General features: G+C 41.9%; 1 protein-coding gene across 1 annotated transcript in view; it reads right to left on the reverse strand.

Annotated features, from left to right (window-relative positions):
- The window catches only part of grk3 (G protein-coupled receptor kinase 3), a 293,230-nt gene that overhangs the window by 132,253 nt on the left and 146,713 nt on the right, over positions 1-14,264 (reverse strand). Inside the window, exons 4-5 of the mRNA XM_063034576.1 lie at positions 5,927-6,028; positions 4,847-4,921 (exon numbers count right to left, since the gene is read on the reverse strand). Of these exons, the coding sequence (XP_062890646.1) occupies positions 4,847-4,921; positions 5,927-6,028 (177 nt within the window). The remainder of the gene's footprint in view (positions 1-4,846; positions 4,922-5,926; positions 6,029-14,264) is intronic.

The raw sequence follows: 14,264 nt of genomic DNA on the forward strand, positions 1-14,264 counted from the left end.
TCCAAACAGTCCTTGCAGTTAAGGCAACACCTCACCTGCGAGACTACTGGGGTCATCTAGTGTAGTCTTTGTGCCCGGTGCTGTCTTCACTACCTCAGTGAGGAATGACAGAGAATGTGGGACTTTGTTCTGTCCATCACAAAAGGCAGGATCTCCACATGGCTACCTATTTCAATTCAACCTCCTATTCTCATCTGTCAGGTCTGTTCTTGGCCTCCTCATAGCAAATGAGGAGGCCAATCTCAGGTTGGAGGAGCAACACCTCATAACCCTTCTAGGTAGCCTCCAACCTGACGGCATGAAAATAGATTTATTTCACTTCTGGTAATTTTTATGCCTGACCCCCTTCTTTTTCTGAAGTCTACATTCTGATTACCCCATCTTCTCTTCTCTACGTACCCATCGCCACCTTTCGTATCTCACCTCCTTCCCCTTTTCCCCCCATTGTCCTCTCCAATTACATTTCTTCTTCAGTCCTTTACCTATTCCACCTATCACCTACCAGCTTCTTAATTCATCCCCATCCTTCGCTACCCACCTTCCCCCTGATCTAGTCTCAACTATTATCTGCCAGCTCATATTCCTCCCCCTCTCCCCACTTCTTGCTTCTGTCCCCTTTCTTTCCAGTCTTGAAATGTCGACTGTTTATTCCCCTCCCTGTATGTAGCCTGACCTGCTAAGATTGCCAGCATGTTTACTTTTGCCTTTATATTTTTCTCCCTTTTGCTGCTCAATATTTAATCTGATTTTGTTAAGGTCGTGGTTTTTGTGGATTTTGCTGGGTTTTTTTTTGGTTTTTTTATTTGTTTCCGTTTGTAATAAAAAAATAAAAAGAATTAAAAAAAAAGATTGCCAGCATCTGCAGAATCTCTTATGTTTAAAATACTACAAAAGCTAGAAACCCTGAAATAAAAACAGGAAATGTTAGATGTATTTGGCAGGTCAGATTACTAGGAACTACACCAAGGAACTACAAATACAATATTCTATCCCACACTGGGACACACTTACTTCTTTCTTGAATACAGGACCAGTCATCCTCCTCCATCACCATCCGCTTCATGGTAAAACTGACTCTCAGAGTATGCAACTTATCTTTCAACTTCATTCACTTCCTTCAACTCAAAAATGTAGCTGTGGGAACCCGTAATGAATCCAATATATGCCTGTCCCTTTGTGGGCTACATGGAACATTCCTTTGTCAAGTTCTATTCATCCCCACCATTCCCATCTTTCCCATCTTTCTCTGGTATGTGAGGGTGACAGAAGATATAGGGTAGAGGTTTTGGATATGTTTGGGGCAAAAGGGTATGGGGCAATAATACAGAGAAGATGACGAAACGTTCACCTTCTACGTTTAGGGATGATGATGATGATGATGATGATGACGACGTCGACTCAGACCTGAGAGGCCAGCGTCGGGCATTTTCACGCCTTACAGGGTGCAGTTCGAAAGGCTGTGTGGGGCGCCACTCCTCGCACAGACACTTCACAGTATTACTTTTACGAGGCCGAGTTGCGAGCTCGACATCAACCCGGCACAGATGGAGAGCGCGCACGGGGGTGGTCTGTCACTGGATCGAACTCGGGAACCTCCGGTCTCGAGCCCGGCACTGATCTCACTGCGCCATCAGCCGACCTTTATCCCCCCATTGTCCTCTCCTATTACATTCCTTCTTCTTCAGTCCTTTACCTATTTCCCTATGTTTAAGGGAAATATGAAATAATTTCTAGCACCTCCAATCTAAAGTCACCACTAGATACATCAACTCAGCAGGCCAGGCAGCATCAATGGAAAAGAGTATAGTCACATTTCGGGCTGAAACCCTTCATCAGGACCACAGCCCGAAAAGTCAACGACTCTTTTCCATAGATGCTGCCTGGCCTGCTGAGTTCCTCCAGCATTTTGTGTGTGTTGCTTGGATTTCCAGCTTCTGCAGATCTTCTCTTGTTTGTGACTAGATACATCACTCCCTTTCCAAACCACTGCATAAGTAAGGCATCTGTTTTTCCTCTTTTTCAGGGCCGATGGAAGCAGAAAACAGCACAACAATGAATTGTGTGTCTGACATCCAGCTCCTCCAGCACCTTTACATAATGCCCCACTAAAATTGCATGTGGGCTTCAAAGAAAAATCATCCAGAAACAAAGAAGGTAATGAATACAGAATTTGAATGTGCTATGGAATTTCACAGATTAGAACAGCTTAAAGCCACAAAACGTGAACAAAATAAAAATTTGGGACAGGATTTTTCATGGTCATGACAGCCAAATGTCTGCTATTGCTGTCATAAGCCCACAGATCTGCAAGCTAAGATCCCAAATTGTAGCCAGTGGCACTCCAACACCTGACTCGTGGAGTTCAGTGTGACACGAAGGACTCAGGCTAAATTATTTACTTGCCAGAATAATTCTGCACCAGTTCCCAGGGTGGATTTTAGTGGAATGGAATGAACTTCATAGCCCTCAGTAAGAGTCTGATAAATATTCTGACTTTTACACAGAGCATTAATTTTAAAATAATCCATTATTTTCCATAAAAATCACTAAAGTATTGCCAATTTATTTTTTAATACAAGTGTTTGGAAATTGTTAGAATACACACTTAGTGGCAACTTTATTAAGTATGTGGTCTTTTGCTGCTGTAGCCCATCCAATTCCAGGTTTGAAGTACTGTGTATTCAGAGATGTTCTTCTGCACACCACTGTTGTAACACGTAGTTATCTGAATTATTGTCAGCTTCCTGTGAGCTTGAACAAGTCTGGCCATTCTCCTCTGACCTCTTTCATTAACAAGGCATTTTCGCCCACAGAACCGTCGCACACTGGGTGTTGTTTTTCACACCCTTCTCTATAAAATCTAGAGTCTATTGTGGGCAACAATCCCAGGAGATGAGCAGTGTCTGAGATCTTTATAGGCATCCATTAGTCTCCTGAGACCATGGATTTGCGCCTTGGAAGGTTTCCAGGGTGCAGGCTGGGCAAGGTTGTATGGAAGACCAGTAGTTGCCCATGCTGCAAGTCTCCCCTCTCCACAACACCGATGTTATCCAAGGGAAGGGCATTAAGACCCATACAGCTTGGCACCAGTGTCGTCGCAGAGCAATGTGTGGTTAAGTGTCTTGCTCAAGGACACACACGCTGTCTCAGCCAAGGCTCGAACTAGTGACCTTCAAATCACTAGACGAATGCCTTAACCACTTGGCCACGTGCCAACACCTGAGTTACTCAAACTACCCCATCTGCTCCATAGTCACTTCAATCACATTTCTTCCCCATTCTGATGTTTGAAAAGGAACAACTGAATCTCTTGACCATGTCTGCATGCTTTTATGTATTGAGCTTCATTGCTAGAGGGATTGAATTCAAGAGCAGGGAGGTCATACTGCAACTATACAGGGTACTGGCGAGGCCACACCTGGAGTACTGTGTGCAGTTCTAGTCTCCATACTTGAAGAAGGATATACTGGCTTTGAAGGCAGTGCAGAGGAGGTTCACCAGGTTGATTCCACGGATGAAGGGTTAACCTATGAGGAGAGATTGAGTCACCTGGGAGTTCTGGAGTTCAGAAGAATGAGAGGGGATCTTATAGAAACATACAAAATTTTGAAAGGGATAGATAAGATAGAAGTAGGAAAGTTGTTTCCATTAGTAGGTGAGACTAGAACTAGGGGACATTGCCTCAAGATTCAGGGGAGAAGATTTAGGGCAGCGATGAGGAGAAACTGTTTTTCCCAGAGAGCGGTGAATCTGTGGAATTCTCTGCCCATGGAAGCAGCTGAGGCTTCCTCACTAAATATATTTAAGAAACAGTTAGATAGGTTTTTACATAGTAAGGGAATTAAGGGTTATGGGGAGAAGACAGGTAGATGGAGCTGAGTTTACAGACAGATCAACTATGATCTTATTGAATGACAGGGCAGGCTCGATGGGCCGGACAGCCTACTCCCGCTCCTATTTCTTATGTTCTTATGAGTTGCTGCCACATTAATGAACAGCTGTACAGGCGTGCCTAATAAAATAACCAATGAGTGTATTTACAACAGTTCAGATTACTTTGTCTCATTTTGGATGACCTAGAAATTGAATATTTTAAACGATTTAGGAGCTTGAAAGCTCTATCTAAGTCTACGAATTAACCAATGCACAATTTTTTCTCAAGTTATAGACAAAGAATATTTTGTTTGCATCATATGATGCACCTTAGAATGTGGAAGATGCTCAAGATGCAGAAAGCTTCACCAGGAGAATGCTGTCAATAGTTTCCACATATTTTCTGAGAAGATTGCTAAAGCTAACTTTCAATAATTTTGCTAAGATCAAGAGAGCTTGTTATTAATTGTAAAACTCAATCTTATTACATCCAAATGCAGTCCATCCATTTTAAAGCAAATCTGAAACAAAAGAGAAACATCTCCCTATAGAACCTGTTTTATACAGGATCTAGTTGAATATTGAGTTACTCAGGCATTAGAGGCACAGTCCAGAAAGGATCTTAATAAAAATGTGTGGATCAATGCCCATCAACTGTCGTGATGCTTCTAAATTGTGCGTACTGGCTATGTGTGTCGAGTTGGCCTCACCCCATAAGGGTAGCTGCTGTACTATGTGATGTTAAATATTACATTACGAGTCCTAATGTTAGGATTAAAAAATATGATGGTGTAAAATAATCCATCAGAATTGGTTACAGTCATTAGATGGGAGACAAAAGAGACGACAGACTTATTTGTTATTATTGTTTGTCCTGGACGACTGGATCCACATTAAAAAAAAGAGGCTAGCATGTAGCATAAAATGCCTTTTTTTAAGTAAAAAATTTTGCGAATTGTTAACTTAGACACACCTGGAAGAGACTGGGTGGCAACTGCTTCTTAGTCAAATGGGTTTGCACATGATCCACTGCTCGTTTGGAGAAAGGCTGCAACAGAACAAGTAGTGGGTTTACATTAACATCTTCCCTCATTAAAATATCAAAAATATTTCTATAAATAAATGTTTTGAAATTCATGAGCCTAGCAAAAATGCTAACTCTGCATCCAGCTTTTAGCAATTTATTGACCATCCATTTCCATTAACATGGATAAATTTTTAACTTCTCAAGACTCTCAATTCTGGTAATATTTGGTGAATCAACACATCACTTTGGCATCAACTTTTTTCTCCACCGTTAAGCGCATTCTAACAAATTTAAACAATATTTCAAATATAGTCTAACAAATTTCATCCTTTGATAAAACAACAGGTCCCTTGTTTTTGTAAATGTGACTGACTATTGATCTAGAATGTTGGAACAAATAAGGTCTGGAATGGTGAAAATGATCATACTTTCATAGCAAAGCTAAAATTCTCCAGATGTGGATCTTGGTGTTTGTGATTTTCTGCTGCTGTAGCCTATCCACTTCAAGGTTCGACGCATTGTGTATTCACAAATGCTCTTCTGCACACCACTGTGAGAACGCATGGTCCCCTTCCTGGCAGCTTGAACCAGCCTGGCATTCTCCTCTGACTTCTATCATTCGCAAGGGGCTTTCACCACAGAACTGCTGCTTACTGCATCTATTATTTTTGTTTTTTTCTGTAAACTCTAGAGGCTGTTGTGTGTGAAAATCCCAGGAAATCAGCAGTTTCTGATAAACTCAAACCATCCCATCTGGCACCAACAATCATTCCACAGTCAAAGTCACTTAGATCACATTTCTTCCCCACTCTGATGTTTGGTCTGAACAACAACTAAACCTTTTGTCTGCTTGCTTGTATGCACTGAGTTGCTGCCATATGACTGGCTGACTAGATATTTGCATTAACGAACATGTGCACAGATGAACCTAATATAGTGGCCACTGTATGTAATGCAAACATAATCTCCTTGCAGATGTAAAATGAAGTTTACAAAACAATTATTTCAATATAGAAGTAAACTTACATGTGAACAGGACAACAATTCTTTCATTATATATTTATCATAGATTTGTCGACTTCTACATAAACGATCTTCTTCAGAGTCCAACTTTTCATAGTCCTTTATCTGCAATGAAAAAGTATTACTACTTATTACAGTCTTGTCTTATAAACTGAATACTATTTAAAGATACAATATGGAAATCAATATCTTACCATCCTAATTGTTGCTAGAAGTGAATATTTTCTCAAGAATATTACCTTTACAAAGTTACTCATGCCCTAAGATGACTGTGATTTCAGTTATCTTTCTGTTTTTTTGTTAGTTAATTGGATTATCTGCTCAAACACTTTTTAATTCGTTCTTTCAGGATCTTCAACTTTTTAAAAGATGGAAAAAGGATTCCCTGGGCAACTTAAAGAAATATAACCCTACCTTTCTAGGCTATAATGGTATTTGTAGCAACACTGGCTATAGTTGCATTTAATAGAGTGGAAGTTGGATCCAATTTATTGGAAAGCATGGACAATTAAGGAAAAAGAAAGAGTGGATTGTGGAAGAGCAAAACTCAAACTTAGAAAGGAAATCAGCACAATAAAGTACTTAAAAGCATTTCTCATGTAGCCCAATCACAATTTATAGAAGTATAATAATATTAGTGTTTTTTCTTACTTCTAGCCTGAACAATGCTTATAGTACATTCTCATCTTTGTTAACCGGGCAATGATGTGGCAGATTGAATCATCTTTAGGTGCTACAAATTGTTTTACTTTTGTCTCATTTATTTCAACTGAGCACAAGCAAGTGCTAAATCAAAAGACACATCAATTAAAAACTTCCAGTTTCAACAGTAGATGGGTCATCTGCATTGGCAGTTTACAATTCAAACAGCGATAGGGGTATTCAGTGTTTACAGTGTAGCTCATTGCCAGCTAGTACTGCAATATTAGTTAATGTACTACTCACAGATCAGAGTTGCCTGATCTGCCACCAACGCAACCAAAAATATTTTCTCAATCCCGTTACATAACATGACATAGGGTGCCTTGTGTCTGTGCTAATATGTATCTTAGGCTACATCCACACTACGCCAGATAATTTTGAAAACGAAGCCTTTTCTCTTCGTTTTGACCCTCCGTCCACACTAAAGCGACGTTTTTAATCCCCGAAAATGGAGATTTTCAGAAACGGTCTCCAGAGTGAATAAATCTGAAAACGCCTAATATCTGTTGTAGTGTGTACGGGGTAAACGGAGAGATTTAAAAACGCTGTCATAACAACACCACAACAATGCTTTTTCTGCTTCTGCTTGGTACTGTGCAAGCACTGCCGTATGGCTGTTATAACGCACAGTCGGTGTGAACGGAGTGACAGTTAAATTGTAAAGTGAGCTTTTTTGACTATTTAAAAACGCTGTCATGACGTGCCGGAACAGATTGCCGCAGTGCGGCATTTCGTTGTTTTCTTGAACACAACCCCCCACGTAACCTAACAATTTCAGAACAGATGGCAACGAGACTGAAGCCAGAAGAGTTAGAAATATACTCACCAAATACTTTGACCCATAGCTTACTGAATAAATAAGTATACTCACTTTGCCCTGTTTTCTGTCCTTGCTTGTATGAAGGTGGTTTACCTATTTATGCAAGTACTTCTCTGACAATAGATATGTAACAGCCTGATGTAACATTGTATGGAAATACAAGATAACACTGATGCAGACATGTTTTATACATTTAACAAGGTGCTTTATTAATGCAACAGAGTTAGTCAGTTTTTCAATGTTTGTCGTCAGCCTAGTCATACTGTCCGTGAGCTCCCTGTCAGTTGTGTCCATATGCTCCAGTTTTTGTTTTTTTTTATTTTTAAGTCCTCCTGCGCGAGAGCCAAGTGCAATTCCTTTTAAGCTTTTCTACTCTGTAACTGGACAAACGCGCACCAAGTATATCGTTTCCTCTTCGCTTGTTTTCTGTGTCCTCCTCATGCCCACTAGGAGGAGATTCACCCAAATATCCGTCTAATGTGGACACAGATATTTTGAAAAACGCTTAGTGTGGACACCTATCGTTTTCATTCGAAACCAGCGTTTTCAAAATTATCCGACGTAGTGTGGACGTAGCCTTAAAGTACACGTATCTGTCAGTTCTGGGCAGTCATATGCCTAATCTAAAGTTGAGAAGTACCCTGTACACTAAGCAGTTGTGAACCAGAGGTTTGGCATGTGAAGTCCCGTGAAACCATGAATTTACAAGATATATGAACTCAAGTATGGATATGCATCACATAATGAACGGCTGCAAACAACAGGGATCAGCACTACACAATATATATCAGGTTAAAAAACATCTATTTGCCCCCATACATTGTTAATATTTAACAATTCCTTCTCTGCTGGACCTATTGAGTTCCTCCAGCAATTTGTTTTTGCTCCAGATTTAGCATCTGTGGTCTCTTGTCATGTACTTTGGACAAGTGCAAACATACAATATCATTTAAAATACTATGAACACAATGTGATTTCCTGGGAGTGAGGTAGGATCCAGAGGAAGGAAGTGGTTAACTTGGCACATTTATAATACTGAACTGCAAACCATTATGGGCATTCCTACTTTAGCTGCAACTGTGGTGTATGCGGGGGCACATACATGATGTGTTGTACTATGGAATGCCTGCATTTGTCCTCTGTTGTTCAGATTTTCAAAGTACATTTATTATCAAAGAATGTATAAACTATACAACCTTGAGATTTGTTTGCTTACAGGCAGCCACAAAGCAAGAAACCCAAAAGAACCCAATTTAAAAAAACAATAAAGACCAACCCCCACTGCACAGACAAATAAACACAAATCATGTAAACAATAGAAGCAAGCAACAACATTCCAAAACAAAATGAGTCCTTAGATCTGAACCCCAAAGCAGCCCAGAGTAGGCCCAAAGCCTCAGTATCAGCTCATCATACTTTGGTAGCCATATGAGCTTAACTAAAGCAGGACTCAGGAAACCAGCAGCTGCCAGGAGTTAGAGGATCTGAATCCAGGGGTAACTGTGCGTCAAGCTCTTTTCACTTAAGGGGCATCTCCTATTATTATGCCCCACTGCCTCACCACATGTACGATCTCTGCCTTTCCACTTCCCTGATGCCTCTGTGCTCACTATTCCAAGATTTCTTCTGGTCCCACCTCTCTCTCAAGTGCCAACATCCAGAGAGGAAGAGGAGAGCCATCCGCAGTACCACCGATGCAGCAGAGAGGGCCTCAAGATGGCTGTGGCTCAAAAGAGGGGAGCCATGGAGTCATAAGTAGCTAGACATCTGGACACAAGCTGGGGTCTGATCACCTGGAGGAGGGTGTATGATGTTGAAAGACCCGAAACACCCGATGATTCCAGGAACATCACTGAAGATGTGTCCAGAAGCATCAATAAATGTATGTACACAGCTGCATCATCAAGCCACCATATTTTCCAATTGCCAGACTATCACTGCGTAATGTCCAAGCACAACTTTATTCTGCAAGATTTCCCACCTGACTGTTGACCAAGTTAGTGGGTTTCTAGACAGGAAATGATTACTTTAATAATAATGTCCTGTTGTTCCACTTATCAGCTATTCTATGCTGCTAGAAATTCTGCATTTCTTTAAACATGTATAACCTTCCTCCCATTATATACTGCATGAGAGAAACACAGATCTGTTTGCAATAAAGTAGTCTGGAATGCTGTTATCTGCTCATATATTATTAACAGGAGAATAAAGTCTATAGATGGAGTCATGGCATGAACAGATGAAAGAGCATTCTTTGGTTTACAAAAGAAACCAATTGGTGGCGGCTCAACAGCATATCAAGCAAACTTTTATGGAGCTTGATAAGGAATTTGTGGTAAAAACTCCACGTTTTTCTCTACCCCCAAAAGATAGAGGTTCACAAAACTGTACATGGCCCACCTCAATAACCTAGAAAGACCTGCAATATTTCATAATACTGAGGCAGATTCAACAGGCTTCTTGGCACTATCTCAATTCATCCCTTTGTAACAGCATGAAAGTAATCTTTCTGAAAGTAGTAACACCAGGGTTTTGAGAGAAGGCCAAGCGTGAACATCACCAATCACACGACATAGGTGAAAAAAAATAAAACACAAGAGGCTTAAGGTATTATTCCAAGTGAATTCAAGCAAAATCAGACTATCACAGAGATATACAATAGACCTTATGGAATGAGAACAAGGGAAGAGGAAACCCCTTGGCAATTCAAGGCAATGTTGGATCACTACAACAGCAATGCAGGTAGTCTCATCCCCAAACTTGCCCAGCATCCCTGATTTCTTTTCCACGTTTTCAAGTACTGATGTTTCCCTTTTGACTGAACTTCCTTTCTCCATGCTGGCAGCCAATGCATTCCAGATGTTGGACACTTGCTAGCTTCAGATAAGCCTTTCTTCATATTGTCTTTAGCTTGTTTTCAAGTACTTTTAAATCTGAGTCCTCATGTTCTAAACTCTTTTACCAATGTGAATATGTTCCTTCTATCTATTTTGTCAAGGTTTCATCAATATTTTGAATACTCCTATCGAATTTTTTTTAGCATCCTCCACTTTACTCCCAGCCTCCTGGACGGCCACATATGCGCCAGGTGCTTTGAGCTGTAGTTCCTTAGGGACCAGGTTAGGGAACTGGAGATGCAGTTCGATGACCTTTGTCTGGTCAGGGAGAGTGAGGAGGTGATAGAGAGGAGCTACAGGCAGGTAGTCACACCAGGGTACCGGGAGACAGATAAGTGGGTAACAGTCAGGAGAGGGAAGGGCAAGAGGCAGATACTAGAGAGTACCCCAGTGGCTGTCCCCATTAACAATAAGTACTCCTGCTTGAGTACTGTTGGGCGAGACGGCCTACCTGGGGGAAGCAACAGTGGCCATGCCTCTGGCACAGAGTCTGGCCCTGTGGCTCAGAAGGGTAGGGAAAGGAAGAGGATAGCAGCAGTGATAGTGGACTCTATAGTTACGGGGTCAGATAGGCGATTCTGTGGATGCAGGAAAGAAACGGGGATGGTCGTTTGCCTCCCAGGTGCCAGGGTCCGGGATGTTTCTGATCACGTCCACGATATCTTGAAGTGGGAAGGAGAACAGTCAGAGGTCGTGGTACATATTGGCACCAGCGACAAAGGTAGGAAAAGGGAGGAGCTCCTGAAAACAGACCACAGGGAGAGGGGAAAGAAGTTGAGAAGCAGGACCTCAAAAGGTAGTCATCTCAGGATTACTGCCTGTGCCACATGACAGTGAGTATAGGAATAGAATGAGGTGGCTGAGGGATTGGAGCAGAGGGCAGGGATTCAGATTTCTGGATCATTGGGAACTCTTTTGGGGCAGGTGTGACCTGTACAAAAAGGACCGGTTGCACTTGAATCCCAAGGGGACCAATATCCTGGCGGGGAGGTTTGCAAAGGCTATTGGGGAGAGTTTAAACTAGAATTGCGGGGGGGGATGGGAACCAAACTGAAGTGACGGAGGAAGAGGCGGTTGGCTAACAAATGGAGAAAGCTTGAAGACAGTGTGAGGGAGAGGATAGGCAGGTGATAGAGAAGGGACACACTCAGACTGATGGTTTGAGATGTGTCTATTTTAATGCAAGGAATATTACGAACAAAGCGGATGAGCTTAGAGCGTGGATCCATACTTGGAACTATGATGTTGTGGCCATTACAGAGACTTAGATGGCTCAGGGCAGGAATGGTTACTTCAAGTGCCAGGCTTTAGATGTTTCAGAAAGGACAGGGAGGGAGGCAAAAGAGGTGGGGGCATTACACTGTTGATCAGAGATAGTGTTGCGGCTGCAGAAAAGGAGAAAGTTATGGAGGGATTGTCTACAGAGGCCTGTGGGTGGAAGTTAGGAACAGGGAGGGTTCAATAACTCTACTGGGTGTTTTATATAGACCACCCAATAGTAACAGGGACATCAAGGAGCAGACGGGGAGACAGATTCTAGAAAGGTGTAATAATAACAGGGTTGTTTTGGTGGGAGATTTTAATTTCCCAAATATCGACTGGCATCTCCCTAGAGTGAGGGGTTTAGATGGGGTAGAATTTGTTAAGTGTGTTCAGGAAAGTTTCTTGACACAATATGTAGATAAGCCTACAAGAGGAGAGGCTGTGCTTGATCTGGTACTGGGAAATGAACCTGGTCAGGTGTCAGATCTCTCAGTGGGAGAGTATTTTGGAGAAGGTGATCATAATTCTATCTCCTTTACCATAGTATTGGAGAGGGATAGAAACAGATAAGTTAGGAAAGTGTTTAATTGGAGTAAGGAGAAATATCAGGCTATCAGGCAGGAACTTGGAAGCATAAATTGGGAACAGATATTCTCAGGGAAAAGTACGGAAGAAATGTGGCAAATGTTCAGGGGATACTTGCGTAGGATTCTGCATAGGTACATTCCAATGAGACAGGGAAAGGATGATAGGATACAGGAACCGTGGTGTACAAAGGCTGTTGTAGATCTAGTCAAGAAGGAAAGGAGAGCTTCCGAAAGGTTCAAAACTAGTTAATGATAGAGATCTAGAAGATTATAAGGCTAGCAGGAAGGAGTTTAAGAATGAAATTAGGAGGGCCAAAGGGGCCATGCGAAGGTCTTGGCAGACAGGATTAAGGAAAACCCCAAGGCATTCTACAAGTATATGAAGAACAAGAGGATAAGACGTGAGAGAATTGGACCAATCAAGTGTGACAGTGGAACAGTGTATATGGAACCAGAGGAAAGAGCAGGGGTACTTAATGAATACACTTGTCCCCTGCTTTTCGAACGTTTGCTTTACCAAACCTCACTGTTACAAAAGACCTACATTAGTTCCCTGTTTTCACTAACAGAAGGTGTTTTCACTGTTACAAAAAATGGCAGCGCACGAAAAAAGCAGCGCGTGCCCTGAGCAGCCGCTCTCCCCCGGATTCGGAACGGCATTCTCACTGGCATTGCTCAAACACGTGCCTGTGAGCAGCCGTTTGCAAGATGAGTTCTAAGGTATAGGAAAAGCCTGAAAAAGCTCGTAAGGGTGTTACACTTAGTGCAAAACTAGACATAGTTAAGCGTTTTGATCGTGGTGAATGAAGTAAGGACAAAGTGAGTTTGGCTTGTGGAAGTTGACGAAGATGACGTTGAAGAGGTTTTGGCATCCCATGACCAAGAACTGATGCAATTGGAAGAGGAAAGGATAACAATCGAAACTGAATGAGTAATGATAAAGTATGACTTTAATTTTGAAAGGGTACATCGGTTTAGGGCATATTTGCAAGATGGTTTGAGTCCTTACAAAGAACTGTATGATAGAAAAATGCGCGAGGCTCAGTAGTCAAGCAATACTGTCGTTTTTCAAGCCTTCCACATCAGTCACAGCAGACGACGAACCTCGACCTTCGACATCAAGGCAGGCAGAGATAGAAGAAGATGACCTGCCTGCTCTAATGGAAACAGACGACGACGAGATGACACCCCGTGTCCCACCACCCCAACCCCCAGGCCGCGGACAGATACCGATTCGCGGAGAATGCAGCGGTAGCCAGGAGGCACACAGCACATCTTTAAGAAAAAAGCCGAAATAAACATGCTAATTAATTATGTGCCGGGTGGCATCTAATTAATTAGCTTGTTTATTTTGGCTTTTTTCTTAAAGATGTTCTCTGTGCCTCCCGGCTACCGCTGTACCCCTGCATGCTTCGCGGATCGGTATCGGTTCGCTGCCAGGAGGGTGGAGGCCACTGCACCACCCCATCCTCCGACGACTCAGTCTAACACACCATCATCAGTGTGCTCGCTGTCTTCCCGATTCCCGTAAGTGATACTACACTGTACATACATTATTTCTACTTTATATAGGCTGTGTATTTTTACGTGTTATTTGGTATGGTTTGGCAGCTTCATAGCTTAAAGGTTACTGGAGAGCGCTTGCGCCGTGTTTTTGCCGAGAGCGCTAGCATGGGATTTTCGCTACGGAGAACAGTTCAGGCAATGACTGTGGGACAGTATTTCTACTTTATATAGGCTGTGTATTTATCATATCATTTCTGCTTTTACTGTATGTTACTGTTATTTTAGGTTTTATGTGTTATTTGGCATGATTTGGTAGGTTATTTTTGGGTCTGCGAACGCTCACAAAATTTTCCCATATAAATAAATGGTAATTGCTTCTTCACTTTACGCCATTTCAGCTTACCAGCCATTTCATAGGAACACTGTACCTTCGGATGGCAGGGGAAACCTGTACTTTGTTTCAGTATTCACTAAGGAAAAGGATCTTGGCGATTGTAGGGATGACTTTCAGTGGACTGAAAAGCTTGAGAATGTAGATATTAAAGAAGAGGATGTGCTGGAGCTTT

The sequence above is a fragment of the Mobula hypostoma genome, chromosome 27 (assembly GCF_963921235.1).
Source record: "Mobula hypostoma chromosome 27, sMobHyp1.1, whole genome shotgun sequence".
NCBI lineage: Eukaryota > Metazoa > Chordata > Chondrichthyes > Myliobatiformes > Myliobatidae > Mobula > Mobula hypostoma.